Source organism: Mus caroli, unplaced genomic scaffold, assembly GCF_978045245.1.
Source record: "Mus caroli unplaced genomic scaffold, Mus_caroli_1 scaffold_13, whole genome shotgun sequence".
Classification (NCBI taxonomy): domain Eukaryota; kingdom Metazoa; phylum Chordata; class Mammalia; order Rodentia; family Muridae; genus Mus; species Mus caroli.
Window position 1 is genome coordinate 15,792,994 of NW_028227268.1, and position 20,929 is coordinate 15,813,922.

Sequence of the window (20,929 nt, forward strand, 5' to 3'; positions counted from 1 at the left end):
CTCTCCTTGTGACAATCCCAATTGCAAGAAATTCTTTAGGAATCCTCATTCTGGACCCAGAGACACTTGATTTCTGTCCCAGCTCTGACATGCCCCACCTCAATTTCCCACTCAGGTATGTGACAGAGTTTGTGGACTTGGGCAACATCTCAGCCCTGAGGACCTTCCGTGTGCTGCGGGCCCTGAAAACCATCACGGTCATCCCAGGTATTGGGAGGTGTGGGGACTCTCTGCCTGACCATGGGAAAAGATAAATATTTGCATTACGATCCCTAACGGTTATGAAGTAGCAATAAAAATGACTTTATGGTTGGGGGTTCACTGCACATGAGGAACTGTATTAAAGGGTTAGGAAGGTTGAGAACCACCGATCTATAAGATGCTTAAAACAGCATCTTCTAGGGCCCATGCGTTTACACTAAGGAGAATTCTGCCTGAGATACAAGGAGATCAGACGAGCCCAGAGCTCTACTTGAAAGTGATTCCAAACAGGACAAGTGCCAGTCTTCGGTGCTCTCAGAGAAAAGCATCCCCTCCATCCCAGCAGGCAATTCCAAAGTAATCAAGAAGAACCAGGGGCTAGAGGGATGGCTAAGCTTTCAGAGTGACCAGAGTTCAGATTCCAACACACATCAGGCTCAGCTGCCCCTCACCCCAGCTCCATGAGACCCAACATCTTCTTCTGACCTCCTTGGATACCAGCACACACATGCATACATGCACACATACGCAAAAGTAAACCAAGCAAAACCAAAATGAATCTTTTTTTTCTAATAAAAAGAAGAATGAGGCACACAGCTACTCAGAAAACACCAGCATGGTGGGTGAGTCCACACCTGCAATCCTAGCACCAGAGAGACCAAATGTCTCCAATCGTGAGACGGTCCTGTGCTCCATATAGACACTCAGTCTCAAACAATATATACATGCATATGTATGTATATATGCATACTTATATACATTTGTGCACACACTACCTGCAGAGAGCAGGAGGTGTAACTCAGTGGTTGATTTCTTCTTGCTTTGCATTGTGAGGTCCTGGGTTTATCCCCAGCATCAGAAAGCATAGACAGAACCTGTAAACAGCTTACTCAGGGAGGACAGATTATCCCAAAGGGATGGCAAGCAGGCTGTGGAGGAGAGACACAGCTCACTCAGTCCTTATGCTAGGAAGTATGGCGGTCCTCGATAGTCCAGAGCCCTTTCGTGCACTGGAGACCTGTGAGACACGCAGCACTGATGGAGTTCACTAAACGCCTTCCTCTTCAGCATCTTCAGTATTCAGGAGGGCTTTCAAAGGGAAATGCTGAACATCTGGTTTCCATGTCAGGAAAAGAAGGGAGAAATGAATGACCAGGTCCAAGAAGGAAGCTGTGACTTCCTTCAATGACAGAAATCTGTCCCATGGGATTCCATCAGAATTGCTTTCTTACCTCTGTGTCCGGTGGAACGAATGTTTATCCAAAGAGACACTGCGATTTTGCTTGTTTGTTTGTTTGTTTGGTTGGTTGGTTGGTTGGTTTGGTTTTTGAGACAGGGTTTCTCTGTATAGCCCTGGCTGTCCTAAAACTTGTTCTGTAGACCAGGCTAGCCTCAAATTCAGAGATCTACCTGCCTCTGCCTCTGCCTCTGCCTCTGCCTCTGCCTCTGCCTCTGCCTCTGCCTCTGCCTCTGCCTCTGCCTCTGCCTCTGCCTCTGCCTCTGCCTCTGCCTCTGCCTCTGCCTCTGCCTCTGCCTCTGCCTCTGCCTCTGCCTCTGCCTCTGCCTCTGCCTCTGCCTCTGCCTCTGCCTCTGCCTCTGCCTCTGCCTCTGCCTCTGCCTCTGCCTCTGCCTCTGCCTCTGCCTCTGCCTCTGCCTCTGCCTCTGCCTCTGCCTCTTGAGTACTGGGATTAAAGATATGCACCACTGCTCTGCATGAAGACACTGATTTTCAAAATCAGTCTAGAGATTTTTAAGGTGAACCCCACTGGTCCTTGGGTATTAATCAGTAATGGACTCTAGGGTACTGCCTTTCCTAAACATGGTGGCTTCCCCTTTTCTTTAAGGGCATCGTGAGATGAGGGATGGTCTTGAGAACACACTTTGGAAGCGCTAACCTAGTGACACTTACTAAATTTCTCTGTATGCTTTTGTGTGGTTCTGAGGTCAGGCAACAGCCCATTGGATCTTAGAGGTCGTTCTTCTGCGGGCAAAGCCGAGCTCCACACTGGGGGAAGTGCCTAGAAAAGGCTTGCTATAGGGAGACCTCAGGGAAGAGGCTGTGAGGAGTGAAACCAGAGCTGGAGCTGGCTGAGGCTCAGAGCGGGAGCCCCTCGACCATCCCACCCTTACCCCTGCTGACGCTTTCGCCCTCCCTGTGACCAGGGCTGAAGACGATCGTGGGAGCCCTGATCCAGTCTGTGAAAAAGCTGTCCGATGTGATGATCCTCACTGTCTTCTGCCTGAGCGTCTTTGCCCTGGTGGGGCTGCAGCTTTTCATGGGAAACCTGCGTCAGAAGTGCGTGCGTTGGCCCCCGCCCATGAATGACACCAACACCACATGGTATGGTAATGATACGTGGTACGGCAATGACACGTGGTATGGCAATGACACCTGGTATGGCAATGACACTTGGAACAGCCAGGAGAGCTGGGTCAGCAACTCTACCTTTGACTGGGAGGCCTACATCAATGATGAAGGTGAGAAGGGAGGTAGAAGGGCTAGAGGAGATACCTGGCTCCTCAGGTACCCATTGTCTCAGCTGCTTCTTCAGAGAAGACATAGCTTATGCCCATCCCTCTCCAGCTTGGGTAGTAGCCTCTAACAGGTCTCTCAGTCATGACCCTTAGAACCGTTTCGTATTAAGTGGAGTATGGCAAAACCTCCCTCAAAGGGTTAATGTGATGACGACACACCGTTTTAAAATCCTGCATCTGTCAGGCTGAGAGAGCTCAATCCACAAAGTGCTTGCCCCACAAAGCTGAGGACTCAAGGTTAATCCCCAGAGCCTGTGTAAACAACCAGGCACAATGGCACATGTCTGTAGTTCCAGCTCTGGGGGAGTGGAAGCAGGCAGGTCCCAGGAGCTTGCTGTGCAGCGAGCCAACCCTGCTTCATTGGCAAGCACCAGATCTTAATGAGAGAATTCTGAAAAAAGTGTACCATTGGTCCTGAGAAACAGCACCCAAGGTTGCCCTGAGAGATACACATACACACACACACACACACACACACACACACACACACACACACAGAGGAACGCACACACGTGTGTGCTAAGGCTCTCACTGTACAAAGAGACAGTCTATCATCCTTCTATAGCCTAAGCATATTCTCCTTCCCCACATTCTGTGTGCCCTCCCTGGTAAAGCTGTTGCCAGTCACATCCCATTTGCGTGGTTGTCCTTTACAGCACACACAACACACATACACAGTCTCACGCAGTCACTATTACACACAGTGTCTTCATGGGAATAGTGTCCTTCCTTCACTGTGGTCTCTAGATTCCAACCCCAACCCCTCCCCAGTGCACACACAGAAACATGCCTTTTTGACATTGGGCCTTATTAGGGCTCTGGTGAATCCTGACTTCATAACCACAGCAGGTACCAAGCTGATGTGGCTTAGTGCTGAGCCCATGCAATTTATCCACTGGAGACCCTGGAGTTCAGAACTGTTCATAAAAGACGGGGGTGAGGGGGGCAGGGAGTGTCTGCATGGCCTCTTTGGGCACACAGATCTGTTGATGTGTACATGTGTTTCTTGGGCTTCTGTGTGGTAACATGTCTTCTCTGTGACCTCTGATTCCCAAAGGGAACTTCTATTTCTTGGAGGGCTCCAATGATGCCCTGCTCTGTGGGAATAGCAGTGATGCCGGGTGAGTTGTGTGGCCAAAGTGTACCCCAGTATTCTGGGGGTGGGGTTCATTAGGAACAGGGATCTGGGGTGGAGAGAAGGTGAGGGAACCAGTGGTCGAGAATAGAAAGCTTTCATGCTTAGAGGACATATGGAGACCTGGGGATCCCCCATTCTTCACCTGTCTTCAGATCTCTTCTCTCCCTAAGGCAGCCCCCCCTTTTACTACCAGGCACTGCCCTGAGGGCTACGAATGCATGAAGGCTGGGAGGAACCCCAACTATGGCTACACCAGCTACGACACCTTCAGCTGGGCCTTCCTGGCTCTCTTCCGTCTCATGACACAGGACTACTGGGAGAACCTTTTCCAGCTGGTACAGATGCCCTCACTCTGCCATTTGGCCCCACAGACACACTTCATGCCACTCTCCTCAGAGCTTCACAGAGCCCACCCACAATGGACAGACCCCCACTGCACTGTCTCCCCTAAGGGACTTCTTCAGTCCCACTGTGGGCTCTTAGAAATCCCAGTCCTTTTCCTTTTCTGTTTTTGCTTTATGAGCTGAGAGTCTAGGCCTGCCACAGACTCAGGCCCAGGAATCTCCAAGCCTCAGAGGCACCAGTAAGATAGCCAACGGAGAAACTGAACCCTGCCGGCCTCCACAATGACAGTTGACCTTCCATGTCTGTAGGCTCTGCCTCTGTATTCAACCAACTACAGATTGAAAATACTTGGTAGAAAATGGAGCAGAGAGTGATGGCATGTGCCTTTAATTCAGCACTTGGGAGGCAGAGGCAGGCAGATCTCTGAGTTCGAGGCCAGCCTGATCTACAGAATGAATTTCAGGACAGCCAGGGCTATATAGAGAAACCCTGTCTTGAAAAAACAAAACAAAACAAATGAAAACAAATAAAACAGGCTGGGTGTGTGGCTCAATGGGAGAGTACTTACCTAGCGCACACAAGGTACTGTGTCCAAGTCCCGGTAATGTGTAAGTGAGAGATAAAGTATTTCAGAAGGAAAAACTGTACCTATAGATGAGACACCTTTTCAGAAAACACACACAGATATTCTATGGGCAAAGATATTTATTCCATAACTTAGCAAGCCCAGCCACGGTATACGTAGCAGTTACATTGTATTAGATACCATGGGTCATCTAGAAAGGATTAGAAGAGGGGGCTGTACCTAGGTTGGATGCAAACACTGCATCCTTTCCTAGAGGAGCCATGAGCATCTGCAGGTCTTGATATAACCAATTCCCAGGGTACCAAGGGATGCCTGCACTTGGTCTTTACTGTGTGTGTGGCAGGTGGGTTGAGAATGAATGATTTTCTCCTCTGATCTTTGGCAGCGTTTCTAACAAGATTAATAATAACAATGATCATAGGTCTATTGTTCGTTGAATGTGTACTAGGCACCAGGATATGGGGTAAGGCAAGGTTTCAGGCCCTGCTTGTTGTTTGTCCATCCTGGTTTTCTGGCCTCAGGGTGCCTATGTGGACTCCCCACAGCTCTGATATGGGAGGCTGGAATGCCTGGGCCACTCGCATGTATTTTGAGGTTCTCTAGAATATGGCTGACTTGCTGAGGATGGCCGTACCTTGTCTCCAAGACCCCCAAATCTCTGGGCTGTTTGAGGGACCCTCCTCTGCTTCCCCACCTGAGCAACAGCCGCCTTCTCCTTCTCTCTCTTTCTCCTTCTCTCCGCATCCCCAGACCCTTCGAGCCGCTGGCAAGACCTACATGATCTTCTTTGTGGTCATCATCTTCCTGGGTTCCTTCTACCTCATCAATCTGATCCTGGCGGTGGTGGCCATGGCGTACGCTGAGCAGAACGAGGCTACCCTGGCCGAAGACCAGGAGAAAGAGGAGGAGTTCCAACAGATGCTTGAAAAATTCAAAAAACATCAGGAGGAAATGGAAAAGGTGTGGACCCAGGCAGGGAGCTTAGGGTGAGGAGCCAAGGGTCTCCCTGCCTCTGGCCTGGACTTAGTGACTAGTTCCTTCCAGGCAGGCTGGGGGGAGGAAGGGAAAGAGGAAAGAAAGGACTGTGGGGCAAAACGAGCAGAAAGCCCCAGGTTGGGAGCTTTGCTGCCTCAGGACAACCATCAAATGTGAACTTCCCTCTAGGGTAAAGGCCTATGGCTGCTTGCTTTCTGGGTCCTTGTTGAGGTAGAGATGGGGTCCCCGATTATTCATGGAGCAGCTTCTCTCTTAGGGTTGAGGGTTCTTCAGGGTCAAGGGTCCTCGGTTACCTTGTCTTTACCCTGTCATTCAATTGCCACTAAGGACTGTCCCTTTCCTACATGCACTAGATTTGACATCAGCTAAGAAAAGTGCCTGTCATCCAAACGTCTCAGTAAGGGTCAGCATGTTCATACTCCTGGCTCAGAGTGAAATCTCCTTCTTTCCTTTTTCTTTAAAGATTTATTTATTTATTTTATGTATGTGAGTACACTGTCACTGTCTTCAGACACTCCAGAAGAGGGCATCAGACCCCCATTACGGATGGTTGTGAGCCACCATGTGGTTGCTGGGAATTGAACTCAGGACCTCTGGAAGAGCAGTCAGTGCTCCTGAGAGATCTTTCCAGCCCCAGAGTGAAATTTCTTAATTGTCATCTTTGCTGACTTATAGGCGAAGGCTGCCCAGGCTCTGGAAGGTGGAGAGGAGGCAGATGGGGACCCAACCCACAGCAAAGACTGCAATGGTAGCCTGGATACATCCGGGGAGAAGGGGCCCCCGAGGCCAAGCTGCAGCGCAGAGAGTGCCATCTCAGATGCTATGGAGGGTGAGTGCCCTGTGCCCCCTTCCCCTCCTACTCTGCCTGCGCTGCCCACCAGGCTTCTTAGCCTCCTGAGCTGTAGGGTGGGGCCTGCTTGGACCCAGTTTCAGGAGGGCAGTAACTTAATATTGACACCAAAGAAATAAGCTGGGTTAAATATAGACCTGTCAACCTGGCCCATTTCTGGCTGTAAGGCCAGGCCATTGCAGGAACTAGGGGCTTCCGGGAGGGCTCTTGGGGCTGCCAAGGCAACGGGGAAGGACAGGCTAATAATACTAACCAGGAAGGCCTGGTGTTCCGGAAACTACTCCACTATTTCCTGGGCACAGGTTAAAGATCGATGGTTAAATCCCCCAAGTAGAATCACAGACTCTCCACAAGTCCTGTGGTACCCCAGAGTCTCAGGAGGAGAATTAAAAATCTGTAACCAGACAGGGCAGACAGAAGCATAGTAGATGCGGGGGAACGGATAACTGACCGGAAAGAAAGAAAGATGGCTGTATGTCGGGGTAAAGAGGAAGGGGAGAGGGAGGGAAGAAGAAAGGAGCAGTAGAGATGTGGAAGAAGGAAGGAAATGAGGAAGAAGGGGGCTAGAAAGAATCTCTGGCCCAGAGAAGGGACCCAGTCGCTCCCCAGGGCTTACTTAGTGTTAAAAGCAGAGTCTAGAGTTCTTCAGGGCTCTGTAAACCTTTGAAGGGATCCATCTCACTTGACTTTACACTCTGCACTCAGGTGACTGTGTCCTGCCAGAGGGTGGAGGTGGTGGAGAAATGTCCAGGGAAAACTGGGCGGAGCTGACCCAATAAGCTCCCACCCTCTTTGCTCTTGCTGTGGTCTCTTTCTCGGGCTTCCAATCTCGCTGAAGCACCCACAGTAGCTCAGGCAGACTAGTCTGGCACAGTCTGCAAAGAGGTTCATTCTTCTCACTCCTCGGTGGAACCCCAGCCCCACTCAGAGTCCCCAAGGGCCTGCCATCCGTCCTGTCCTAATGTCTTGCCTTCACCTGCTAAATAGGTGGAGTCAAGACTGTTGTTCCCAGTGCTGGAGAGCCTATCCAGAAGGAGGCCATGTGAAGGAACAGCCCTATCCCATAGACCCCACAGCTTGGGGGTGGCAGGAATAGGCGGTTTCCAGAAAGTCTCTGGAGGGAAAGGTGTCTATGCTCAGGGACAATCTGGAGTGACCTATGTTACCACCAGCAGGGAGGAAAGGCCTTCAGGAACTCTGGCTGGCAGCACTGGGGACTGTCCCCCTAAAGTGGACTCTCTGTTCCCTAAAGACTCCGGAACCCAGACAGAGGCCAGGGGATCTCTCTCCCCTGGTGGAATCCCAGTCCCAAGAGGCTGGCAGATAGCTCAGCTCCAGCTCACTGAGAGGAGGGCATTGTGGGAACTCAAATAAATGGTAACATTCAAAGCAGAGCTCTAGGGAGGGGTGTGGGTTAAGGCTTACCAAGGAGGTGTGCGCGAGGGGGCTGAGCTCGGAGAGAACAGGTCCTGAGAGTGAGGTGTTGTGGGGCGAGGCTAGAGAAGGCCTTATTAAGAGGGTGGGCAAAAGAGGGCAGAGAAGGGGGCTGGAGAGATGGCTCAGCAGTTAAGAGCACTGATTGCTCTTCCAGAGGTCCTGAGTTCAATTCCCAGCAACCACATGGTGACTCACAACCATCTGTAATGGGATCCGATGCCCTCTTCTGGTGTGTCTGAAGACAGCTACCGTGTACTTATATATAATAAATAAATAAATCTTTAAGAGAGAAAGCTAAGCTTACGGGGCAATGTCCCATGAGGCGGAGTCTGTAGGGAAGATGTCAGAGCAGGCCTGTCAGTGGCTGAAGGGAGTCCTGAGAGGAGTGCCAAAGAGGAGCAAAGAGCTAGACAGAGAAAGAGTTGAGCCAGGCAGAGACTCTTCATCAGATAGCCCGTTATAACCCGTTGCAATGACCTCCAGAGCTGGAAGAGGCCCATCAGAAGTGCCCCCCATGGTGGTACAAGTGTGCACACAAAGTGCTCATCTGGAACTGCTGTGCCCCGTGGGTGAAGTTCAAGCATATTATCCTCCTGATCGTCATGGACCCCTTTGTGGACCTGGGCATCACCATCTGCATCGTGCTCAACACCCTCTTCATGGCCATGGAGCACTACCCCATGACCGAGCACTTTGACAACGTGCTCTCTGTGGGCAACTTGGTAAGGAGGGGACAGACGAAGGAGAGGTCGGTCATCTGGAGGACAGGACAGATGCGTGGTTGCCTGGGCTGTGTGACCATGCAGGGCATGTGGGGACAGCTGGCATGAGCTGTACAGAGGAGGCACAGGCAGTGGTCTAGCAGATACAATAATTGAACTTCAAAGCATTTGGGAACAAGGAGGTGGAGTGAGCTGGGATCGGGATTCTTGGAGGTCTGGGATCCAGGCCACCTCCTGGAATTGGATTTGATATTGGATTTGATAGAGAGAGAGAGAGAGAGAGAGAGAGAGAGAGAGAGAGAGAGAGAGAGAGAGAGAGAGAGAGTAAATGGGTAGGTAACAAGTTTCTCAACGTTTATAGACTCTCACGAGCCTAAAAGAGACCAAGGGACCTGGGAGTGGGGCCATATAGCCAGAGACATCCAAATGCAAAAGCGGTCTACCTCCCCCTGCCCCCAGAGGCCTCTCTGTTCTCCAGCCTCACCCGCTACTCTCTCCGGGAGCCCTTTGCTGCCTGGCTATTGTTGACATGCTCTGATCCGACTGCTTATCCTTACCCATTAGGAGCATTAGCACCTCGTTGCCAGCCCCAGTGGAGCCTGACAAAGGGAAAGCCTCTGCCTCCTCCTCCAGCCCCGACCCATTGTACTCCACTCTTCCCAATGTGCTTTGCTGTCCCATTCCACCTCCAGTGGAAAATGGGCAAGAGGCTCTCGCCCCTACCTCCAGGGAGAGGCAGACTCACAGTGTAGGATGTGAGGGAGGGTTGGGGCAGGACTGGGTGGGTAGGGGACATGAAACTCCCAAATCACTCAAATCCTCAGCCTTCAACGCACATATGTCTATCTTGTGAAGCAGCTGTGGCCAGGCTGGGCAAGGGAGGCAAGAGCGTGCTCCAGGCATGGCACAGTTGCCAGAGTGTGTATAAATGGGCAGGACCTGTCTGCCTGCCCACCCACTGCACACTGTGGTGCTATCTGGGCACCTGCTATGGCCAGGGAAAGTTCTTCGGAGGGATCCAGTGTGTGCCTAGGCAGGCTGTGGACCCCAGAGCAGCTGGTGCCTGGTAGGAGTGGGGTCGTGCCCAGTGAACTTTAAGGGGCTGTGAGGCCTTTGTGTACCTGCTCTGGGGTTGAGGAGGCAGATCTGATCCTGTTTATCAATTTTATTCCTTTTTGTCCCTGCCCGAGACCTTGTGCCCATCAAAGCTCGCTAGGTGGTTGAGATGTGGTTCAGTTGGTAGAGAGTGGTTCCCTAATGTGCAAACCTCCATTCCCAGAGCTGAATAAAGCCAGGCGTGATAATACATGTGATAATACATACTTTTGTAACCGTAGCACCTGGAAGGTGGAGGCAGTTCAAGGTCATCCATCCTCTGCTCTGTAGTGAGTTCAAGGCCAGCCCGAGCTACATGATACATGTTTCAAAATCAAAAAGTAAAGTTTGCTACGTCCTGGAGTTATATTTAGTAGGGAGACTTGGAGCCCAGAGGAGAAATCTTGAGCTGAGAACCTGTCTTAAAGGGAGCTGGGGTGCACGTCACTGAGCGTCCATTGCTTAACTGTGGAAAGAGTGTGATAATCCTCCAGTTTTGTAGAGAACAGCATGCCAATGAGGTCTGTGTGACTAGCACTTCACGAACGTTGAACTTTACGATCAGGTCAAAGACACAAGACGTTAGCATCTTGACTGTGGTCACAAGATCCATAAATGGATAGGAATGGGTCTATGTTGTACCCACCTGTTCATATGACATGGCCTTTGTACCAGACACTGCATGCACACATGGGCTGTGAGTACTGCTCTCTGCCCCCTTTCTGGGTCTTGAACGCTTGCCCTTCAGTCCCCAAAGCCTCTGCCAGGAGGTGGGGGAGGGGAGCCTTCTTCACGAGGCTCTGTGACAGGGATTCCTTGTCCCACCCCACAGGTCTTCACGGGCATCTTCACCGCAGAGATGGTGCTGAAGCTGATTGCCATGGACCCCTATGAATATTTCCAACAGGGCTGGAACATCTTCGACAGCTTCATCGTCACCCTCAGCCTGGTGGAGCTGGGCCTGGCCAACGTGCAGGGCCTATCAGTGCTCCGTTCTTTCCGTCTGGTACAGACCCAGGGGCTGAGGAGGGTGGGAGGAGATTCCCTAAGAGGCCACCCTGTGCATGCCACTTGGCCCCTTGGAAGCTCAACTGTAAAGGAGGAGAAAGAGAGTCCTTCCTTTCTGTTACCCAGGGCTGGGGTCGGGCACCGAAATGATCGCCCTGGGAGCCAACGTTAGGTGACCTTAGACTTCAGCTCCATGTTGCAGGCCTGAAGGAAGACAAATCCTCATTATGAGTTAGTAACAAGCTTGGGGCTTAGGAATTACTAATTTTTGCTCTACCTCTTGAAGTTCACTCCTTTTTTTGTTTTGTTTTTTTTTTGTTTTTTGTTTTTTGTTTTTAGAGACAGAGTTTCTCTGTGTATCCCTGGCTGTCCTGGAACTCACTTTGTAGACCAGGCTGGCCTCGAACTCAGAAATCTGCCTGCCTCTGCCTCCCGAGTGCTGGGATTAAAGGCATGTGCCACCACGCCCGGCTCACTCCTATTTTTTAAATGTCATCAGGAGGGTGCAAACAGCAGAGAGTGTAGCAGAAGTATAATAGCCCCTTGGGTGTCTGTCTCCCACCCAACAGCCACCAGCATATTGATCATAATTTTATCTTTAAAAATATTTAAAATTTTATATGTGTGTGTCTGTATGCCACATGTCTGTGCTGTGGGTGCTTGTAGAATCCAGAAGAGGATGTTGGATCCCCTGGAGCTGGAGTAGTAGGTGGTTGTGGACCACCAAATGTGGGTGCTGGGAACTGAATACAGGTCCTCTGGAAGAGCAGTCCGTGCTTTGAACTGCAGAGCCAACTCTCCAGCCCCACACGCTGCAATTCCTGTTTCAATGATCTCCTCTTATTGAAGAGAATATTTTTTTTTAATTTTTAAAGATTTATTTATTATATGTAAGTACACTTTAGCTGTCTTCAGACACACCAGAAGAGGGCGTCAGATCTCATTACAGATGGTTGTGAGCCACCATATGGTTGCTGGGATTTGAACTCAGGACCTCCGGAAGAGCAGTCAGTGCTCTTAACTGCTAAGCCATCTCTCCAGCCCTGAAGAGAATACGTTAAAGCAAATTCTGGTATATAATCTTGCTTGTAAATACTTCAGATTTTATCTTCGATGGATAAGAACATCTTACTTTTAAATGTGGATGACAGGAGGGGTAAGACATAAACATCCAATAACAGAGAGACAAACTGAAGTTGCTCATCAGGAGGGTGGGGTTTAAGACTGTTGGACATTGCTCTTCCTCCTGGGGCTCGCTGGGATTGGGGTTGGCTGGTGGACCCAAAACTCATTCATACTCGGATTGTCTCTTCTTGGCAGCTGCGTGTCTTCAAGCTGGCCAAGTCATGGCCAACACTCAACATGCTCATCAAAATCATTGGCAACTCAGTGGGCGCACTGGGCAACCTGACCCTGGTGTTGGCCATCATCGTCTTCATCTTCGCCGTGGTGGGCATGCAGCTGTTTGGCAAGAGCTATAAGGAATGTGTGTGCAAGATTGCCTCAGACTGCAGCCTGCCCCGCTGGCACATGCACGATTTCTTCCACTCCTTCCTCATCGTCTTCCGCATCCTCTGTGGGGAGTGGATTGAGACCATGTGGGACTGCATGGAAGTGGCCGGCCAGGCCATGTGCCTCACCGTCTTCCTCATGGTCATGGTCATTGGCAACCTGGTGGTAAGTGAGGCTGTCAGGCAAGCTTCCTGACTCTTACACAGGAAATCCATGAAGCATGTTCAGGTCCTTTCTTTCTCTTTTGAGGGGCTTGTTCATTAAGGTATAGCTGTATAAAACTCTTGGTCTTTGGGGGCCTGGTGGTGGTGGACACCATACTTCCAGCACTCTGGAAGCTAATGCAGAGGATCTCGGAGAGTTCAAATATAGTCTGGGCTAGTTAGTGAATGCCCCTACAGCCTGGGCTCTAGAGCAAGGCTGTCTAAAAAACAAACAAACAAACAAACAAACAAACAACAAAATACCAGTGGGGGCTGGAGAGATGGCTCAGCAGTTAAAAACACTCGTTGCTTTTGCAGAAGATTGGGTTCAGTTCCCAGCACCCACATGGTGGTTCCTAATCATCCATAGCTCCAGTTTCAAGGGATCAATGTCCTCTTCTGACCTCCTCCAGCACCAGGCACTCATGTGGTACACACACACACACACACACACACACACACACACACAGGCAAAACATATATAAAATAAAATGAAGAAATCTAACTTTTAAAAATGTTTTCTATGCCCCGCCTCCCAAGATGGTAATTTTATATGATTCCTCTCAGTGAGCTTCAAAATTGTCCGCCTAACAATCCGGAGGAGTTTCTTAAAACAGGTTCCTGTCCCCAGTCTTGGAGAATTTAGTTCGGCCAACTCCAGAGCTTAGGCTCGGAGCGCCACACAAAGCTGCTGTCACTGGTTCAGAGACAGTGTTTGTTTTTGAAGCTCACTCTATAATCCAAGACTGGCCTAGAACTTTCAGCAGTCCTGCTTCAGTTTCCTGAGGCCCATTAGTAAAGCTGTGTACCATGTCTGGCTTGTAGGCTGTATTTGTGTGTGCACACCCAGGGTTGGGGGGGGGGGTGCTGTGCATGGAAGAGATGCAGACAGGTCAGGGGTGAGGCTCATGGTCTAGCTGGCCAACATATCTGTGGCTGGGGTAGGGCCAAATCCTCTACTACCACTTGGGGTAGAGGTCAGCTCTCTTCCATCAGGGCTCTTTAGTGCTGCCTTCAGCTGCCCCTTGTGGTGGCTGACACTTGCCCTGGGCAACAGAGGGTGGAAGAGGCTGCCCACATGTCCTTCACAAAGACTGGAGGAATTGTGGGCTGCTGGGTCAGCGCTTCTCAGATATCGCTGAGCTCTGCCTGGGGGCTGGTGCTGATGGGGGAGGGGGTGTCACCCCAGCTGGAGGAGACTGTGGGACTATTACAGGAGAGAAATCAGAACTGCAGTTCCTCGGAGAGTGTTCTGAAGTCAGGGGGAGTCAGGGGGATGGCATGCTTGAAGTCAAAGTTTGTGACTGTAGATTTAATGGCTGGGGTGGCTAAAAGAGTTAGGAGACTTAGCTCTTTGTACAAGGGCGGTCATGAACATTTTGTGCCACTTTCTGTTTGTTTGTCTCTTTGTTTGTTACCTTGGCTATTCTTGAACTCAAGATCTTCCTGCCTCAGCTACTCAAGCACTGAGATTTGCAAGCATGCTCCACCGTGTGTGTGTGTGTGTGTGTGTGTGTGTGTGTGTGTGTGAGAGAGAGAGAGAGAGAGAGAGAGAGAGAGAGAGAGAGAGAGAGAGAGAGAGGGAGAGGGAGAGAGAGAGAGAGAGAGAGAGAGAGAGAGAGAGAGAGAGAGAGAGAGAGAGAGAAAGAATGTGGGACCACTTTTGTGACAAGCCCTTTTACATTTTTCTGGTCATCTCACTGGCACATGCTTCGCAGTAATTTTCACCTGTTTTTTTCTTGGTGGAAAACAGAGGTGCCTAGCTATCTGGATTCTATCTATAAGGTTCTATCTGGAAAACAAAGATACCCAATGGTGTAGTCATAAGAGTTACAGGGCACAGGTCTCAATACTTAGGCTCTAAATTCAAGGAGGCCAGATGTTAGCGATGGGTAGCTTTGGGTTAATAATTATTATAATAAAATTGGCTACTGTCTCCCCTTGGGGAGGGGAGCTCCAGCCATTAGCCTGAAGCTTCTGACAGCACAGCTCTGTGAAGCAGGGAATACTGTCTCCACCCTGGAGGAGGCGTCACCCAGAAATGCCCAGCTCTTGAGATGATGAAGTGGGACTAGAGCCTGGGTGTGGGGCTCTAATAACCAGAGCATCATTGAGAGTGGCAGTGACTTGGTAACCTTGATGCCAGCAGCCCTTGGTCAAGCATTTGCCCAGAGTCCTGTGCTGGGTCTGAGTATTCACTCCATCCTCACCACCCTAAGAGGGCTGGACCAGGAAGCAAAGGCTCAGAGCTACTATATTTGAAGCCAAGCTTTCTGACTCCTGAATCTGTAGTCATGACACTGCACTGCCTCTGTGCACTGATACACCACAGACACAGATGCAGACACAGACACAGATGCACACGCGCGCACGTACACACACACACACACACACACCCTGCCAGCTCTTTTCCAGCCCATCTCTGTGACTCCTCCCATTAGCTCAGATGGCCTGCAGCAGCCCAGGAAGAGACTGTGGCCATTTCCTTGGGTGCTGTCTCCTCTCACCCCTCTCACCCCTCTCCCTCTCAGGCTTACAGAGAAGCAGGTGTCTGCCAGAGGGCACCAAGGCACCCTGCCAGGGCTCGTGAGCACTCATACCCTCCACAGCCTTGGCACCTGATCACTTCCTCTGGGTTACTGTAAAAAGGTAAAGGACCAGGACACAAGTACCCTACCCCACAGAGCCCCCTAGGGAATGTGCCCTCCCTCTTTCACCCCCTCCCCCACTCTTTGCCTGAGGAAGCTATTTCTGTCCCAGGCAGGAGCCGTGTGCAAACCCTGCTGACCCAGAGAGCAGCTAATTCCCATCTCAAATGTGTTTCTGGCAGCTGGATGTCCCCTCCCCAGAGGGAGAAGAACGACTAGTAAATGTGGGTGGGGGCAATGGCAGGAAGGTATGGGATGTGAGGCAGTGACTCTAAGCACATTCCTCTGAAAAGATTCTAACATAATTTTGAGAGATTCCATGTTAACCTGATCATTAAAGCCCATGATGAGAAGACCTTGGGAGGACACTGATGGTGCCAGGCAGTGGAGCCTATGAAGACAGTCAGCGACAGTAGATTCTCACACATAAGCTCCCTCATTCCCTCATACCCAGGAGAGCAAGACCTTAGCTATGCCCTTGTCAGGCAGAAGCTATGACCAACCACCCCAGACAGCTTCACCTTCATCCTGTTGTTTAAAGACTGGTGGGAGGGAGGGCCGCCATATTTCGAGCCTCCCGGGATTCAATTCGTCTTGTAGTATAAAGGAGTGGTGCTCTCTTAAGGTTGTATAATGACACTAGAAACCTGAGATCTTGTCCTGGCTGTGCTGTCTGACTCAGGACAAATCATTCCACCTCTCAGGGACTCAGTTTTCTTACTTACAAAACGCTAGCCCAACTTTGGGGTTGGCCACTCATTCAGTCTTCATACCTAGCACAGCATGTGTGTAATAGCTGCCAATTCAAGTACCTATTACGCGTTCTATCTGTATTGATCTTCTAGCCATCACAGTGTGCTGGAACTCTTCTAGCCATCACAGTGTGCTGGAACTACCTGAATCATACAGATAAGGGAACAGAGGCGTAGGATGTCCGGACAGCTAATAGGCTGATCTGTGGTAGCATGGTGCTAAAATTTACCCCCTAGTTTCTATTGCCACCTCTGACCACAGTATTGGATTTGTCTGATCGAAGGTCTGCTTCTCTAGGCTGTGGGCTCCTTGAGGCCACGTGGCAGGTGTGTAGTCATTGTCCCTTGGACAATAAAATGGAGGGTCTGGATGGGTTGATCTATGATTTTTTTTAAGACCCAGTCCACAGAGATGAGGGAAGGAAACTAGAGTGGGTAGGGAGGCTGCAGGTCAGATGTCCCTCCCAGAGCAGCAGGGAACAAGCAGTAGAGGAGAAGACCCCCAGTTGAGCTCTCCTGCTCCTGGGGAGTGGCCTCATTTAAGGACTAGAGAGATGGCACAGTGGTTAAACAGAGGACCCAGCTTCAAGTCTTAGCACAAATATTGGATGTGAAAGAACCTGATAGCTATAACCTCCTATAACTCCAGTTTCAGGGACTATTGCCTTAGACACACACACACACTAATTTTTTTTACAAGTTCTATTTAATCCAAGAAGGGGGGGGCACCTGTGATTAGATTAGGGTTTCTAGGCAAGTGAGTGGTACATGCCCTTGATGCCACCCCTCAGGAGTCCGAGGCAGGAAGATCCCTAGTTCAAGGCCCGCTTAGGTTATACAGTGAGTGTTAGGATAACGAGGGCTACCTAAGACTTCCTTTTAAAAGTGAACTAAAAAGATTAAGATTCTAAAAAGCTTTAGGAGCTTGGAGTTGAATTTTGTTCTTCTTTTCCCAACAGAGGAAGCACAGAGCAGCCACAGTCAGAGCCTCTGTCATCTGGTGGACCCTGCCACTGCTTTGAGCAGCACGGTCCTATGACAGATGTGAGCCCAGTTTCTATAGCAAGGGGGAATGATACCAGCACCCCACCCTCCTGCTGGCAATTGTGAACACCTCACTAGATGGCACCCCTTTTATTTGTTTGTTTGTTTGTGTTTGTTTGTTTATTTGATTGTTTTTGAGACAAAGTCTCTCTACACACCCCTGTCTGTCCTAGAACTCACTCTGTAGACCAGGCTGGCCTCAGACTCACAGAGATCTGCCTGCCTCTGCCTCCTGAGTGATGGGATTAAAGGTGTGTGCCACCACTGCCCGGTAGATGGCGTCCTTTTAAGTACCCAACATGAGGCAGTTCCGCTGTATAGTCCTGAGGACCCCAGACCCGGGCTGTCCTGAGACCATCTGTCCCTTGCTTCCCAGGTCCTGAATCTGTTCCTGGCTCTCCTGTTGAGTTCCTTCAGTGCTGACAGTTTGGCAGCATCAGATGAAGATGGTGAGATGAACAACCTACAGATCGCCATCGGGCGTATCAAGTGGGGCATCGCCTTTGCCAAAACCTTCCTCTTGGGGCTGTTGCATGGCAAGATCCTGAGCCTCAAGGACATAATGCTCCGTCTCGGCGAGCCTGGGGGTGCTGGGGAAAACGGGGAGAGCCCTCCCGAGGATGAGAAGAAGGAGCCGCCACCGGAAGATGGGAACAAGGAGCTGAAAGATAATCATATCCTGAACCACGTGGGCCTGACTGATGGACCCCGCTCCAGCATCGAGATGGACCACCTTAACTTCATCAACAACCCCTACCTCACTATCCATGTGCCCATTGCCTCCGAGGAGTCCGACTTGGAAATGCCCACAGAAGAGGAGACTGACACCTTCTCGGAGCCTGAGGACATCAAGGTGAGGCCATTGAGTGTCTGCCTGCAGAGGATAAGGGCCAATAAGACCTAGCTTTACATTACTTTAAAGAATGCCACCTGGTGGCCCTTTCTACCACCACGTGGCATTCTTTGACAAATGTTCCTATCTGTGGCACATCAGCACCACCCCTAGGAACCCAAGAGGCCTCTCTTAAATATTTCTCTGGGCTTGAAGGCCCTGCTAAGTCTTTGCTCCAAATATGTTCAGATCTGATCCGAAACCCCGAGGCCCCCCGTGCTGGCTGATAATGGCATGTTCACATTTCTATGTAGAATTCCTCTGGGACTCTTCCAATCTTCCTTGTGTAGGGCTGAGTACCAGGGCCAGGGCAAGGATACAAGGATAGAGAACCCAACGGGAGTTGGGAGACACAGGTGGTGGTCACCTTTAGAGTGTGGGACCCTGTCAGGGCTGCCCGGGGTGAGCTGGCTTTGAGGCCCCTCACTTTTCTTGCAGCCCTAATAGGAAAAGGATTAATATGTGATGGAATCAAGGGACATTTACCCATGACACCCTTCTGCCCCAGGCCCGTTAGGGCACTAGAACCTAATGAACTTTGCCCTAAAAACTCTTGACTCCTTATCCCAGCCCCCAACACACACCAGTATGTGGTTCGTTGACTTAGCAGGGGCTTGAGTGCCTACTGTGCTATAAATACCCTAGGAAACGTGGCACCAACCTCGACCTCGGTATGAGGAACTCAGTGGGGGAGGGGCTAGCTAGAGAGTGGTAGGTCCGTGACTCTGGGGAGGCAAGATATCTGAGGAGCTGCAAGCAGAGCTTAAAGGGCAATCATGGGAGTTAACGTGCAAAGGTGAAGTCAGCAGTCCAGTGTATGCCCTGATTGATCAAATGCTCTGTGCCTCAGTTTCCCTTCTGTCAACTGGCAGCAAGACCCGCCCACTCTTGGCTTTCTGACTACTGCCCTAGTTACATGTGCATGAGAACACGCACACACAGGCACACACATGTGCACATACACATACATGCACACACTCACACAGGCACACACACACACAGGTGGGAGGGACTGCCCAATTCATCTTTCTCTTCAGAGATTTCACCGTGAAGGATCTCCCTGAAGCATGGAGGCCAGCCTGAGAATCTGGCCTGGGACAGCGCTAGGAGGTGGGAGGAGAACTAGCTAAGCCAGAGTTCCAGCCCCCACACCCTGCCCCCACCATGATCAGATTCCCTTGGCGCCACACCGGAGCCTTGGCTGGGGAAAACTTTCCATCCTTTCTGGGTCTCTCAGCCAAATAGACCCTGGGGGTGGCAAGGCTTGGACTCTGGGGGCACCATGTGCCTGCTCTCTGCAGCTGTGGCAGCCCAGATCTGTCTTGGCTCCGCTTCTTAACCTTGCCCCTGCAAAAGCACCTTCAGGCCTCTTTTCTTCTACTGACCCCTTCATATATCCCTACACCTCCTAGGACCCCACAGGGCTGAGCCAACCAGCCCCCCCCCACCTCACCACCCCACAGCCCATCTCCCATCCTCCCCACACTCCTCCCCAGGCCTTCTCATGTCACCCTTGTGCTTTCCTAGATGCCACGTACCATGAGGGCAGAACTGAGGACATTTTTGTCACTAGGGTGCTTTTGCCAGGGCACAGTGGTAGTTTTATAAGGGCTGAGTGAGTGAATGAATGAATGAACTAATGAATGAGTGGCTCCTGCTCTATTCTCTTCTTTCTCTCTGGTCTCCCATACTACCCCACCTATTGGGAGAATGAAGGGATCTCTTGGGACCTAGGAGTCACATGCCCTGTGGTTCCCACAGAAGCCACTACAGCCCCTGTACGACGGGAACTCCTCCGTCTGCAGCACAGCTGACTACAAGCCCCCCGAAGAGGACCCTGAGGAGCAGGCTGAGGAGAACCCTGAGGGGGAGCTACCTGAAGAGTGTTTCACAGAGGGTGAGGACACCCCTACAGACCACACCCACACCCAGGCCAGAGGAGAAATACAGAAATGGTTCTGCTCACCTTGCCTTACCTGGGGAGCCGACACCTGAGCCCCAGAGGCATTTGACAAAAGAGCCTAGGCTTGTTGAGATGGGGGACCATGGGGAGAGCTGATGTCCTGAGCTTCCTTGTGAAGCATCTTAGTCTCGGGCTGTTGAGAGAGTCCCTGAGTCCCTGCTGTGTTAACCAGATGGAGCCAGTTGTGGGGAGGAGGTGGGGCCCCAGTCTTGGGGTAGCATGGCAGAGGGTGGGGAGGTGCATTCTGAAACATCCAAAGGCCAGTGACATGTTCCCGCCCTGCCTCCCAGCCTGTGTGAAGCGCTGCCCCTGCCTCTATGTGGACATCTCCCAGGGCCGTGGGAAAATGTGGTGGACACTGCGCAGGGCCTGCTTCAAGATTGTTGAGCACAACTGGTTTGAGACCTTCATCGTCTTCATGATCTTGCTCAGCAGCGGGGCCCTGGTAGGCACCCTCCCCCAGGGGACAGGGTGGGAGCAGGAGTGGGTGCCTTGCTTCCTAAGGCTTCCATATCAAGGATGGAGGCAAACAGGACACGGCCAAACCCAGAGGATCTAAAGGGGGACTCATCTGGATTTCTAGATGGCATTAGCTCTGTGTGTGTGTCTGTGTGTCTGTGTGTGTGTGCACACGCGCACACGCGCACACACACACACACGAGAGCGTGTTGTGAATGGTAGGTGTCTTTCTCAGTTGTTCTCCATCTTTTGCATTGAGGCAGGGTTTCTCACTGAACTCAGAGCTCGATTTTTGGGTTGTTTAAGGGATTCCCTGTCTCTGTCTTCCGTAAGCCTGGGGTTACAGGCAGGCTGCTGCTGCCACCCGGCTTCCATACAAGTTCTGGGGATCCAAACTTCAGCTCTCATGCTTGCACAACAGATAAGGCATCTCCCCGGCTCAGCGTTAGTTTCTTAAAGTAAAAGATTGGTCCCTTTGTTTTGAAGATCCTGTCCCCTCAGCCAATAGGAAGGTAGGTGGGCCCTGGGAATTTGGAGTTAAGG

General features: G+C 51.0%; 1 protein-coding gene across 1 annotated transcript in view; it reads left to right on the plus strand.

The window, feature by feature from the left end:
* Window positions 1-20,929, plus strand: part of Scn4a (sodium voltage-gated channel alpha subunit 4) — a 45,959-nt gene that overhangs the window by 17,606 nt on the left and 7,424 nt on the right. Inside the window, exons 6-17 of the mRNA XM_021175424.2 lie at window positions 116-207; window positions 2,365-2,679; window positions 3,794-3,857; window positions 4,068-4,209; window positions 5,556-5,765; window positions 6,477-6,630; window positions 8,572-8,810; window positions 10,738-10,911; window positions 12,234-12,590; window positions 17,449-17,925; window positions 19,726-19,861; window positions 20,218-20,372. Of these exons, the coding sequence (XP_021031083.1) occupies window positions 116-207; window positions 2,365-2,679; window positions 3,794-3,857; window positions 4,068-4,209; window positions 5,556-5,765; window positions 6,477-6,630; window positions 8,572-8,810; window positions 10,738-10,911; window positions 12,234-12,590; window positions 17,449-17,925; window positions 19,726-19,861; window positions 20,218-20,372 (2,515 nt within the window). The remainder of the gene's footprint in view (window positions 1-115; window positions 208-2,364; window positions 2,680-3,793; window positions 3,858-4,067; window positions 4,210-5,555; window positions 5,766-6,476; window positions 6,631-8,571; window positions 8,811-10,737; window positions 10,912-12,233; window positions 12,591-17,448; window positions 17,926-19,725; window positions 19,862-20,217; window positions 20,373-20,929) is intronic.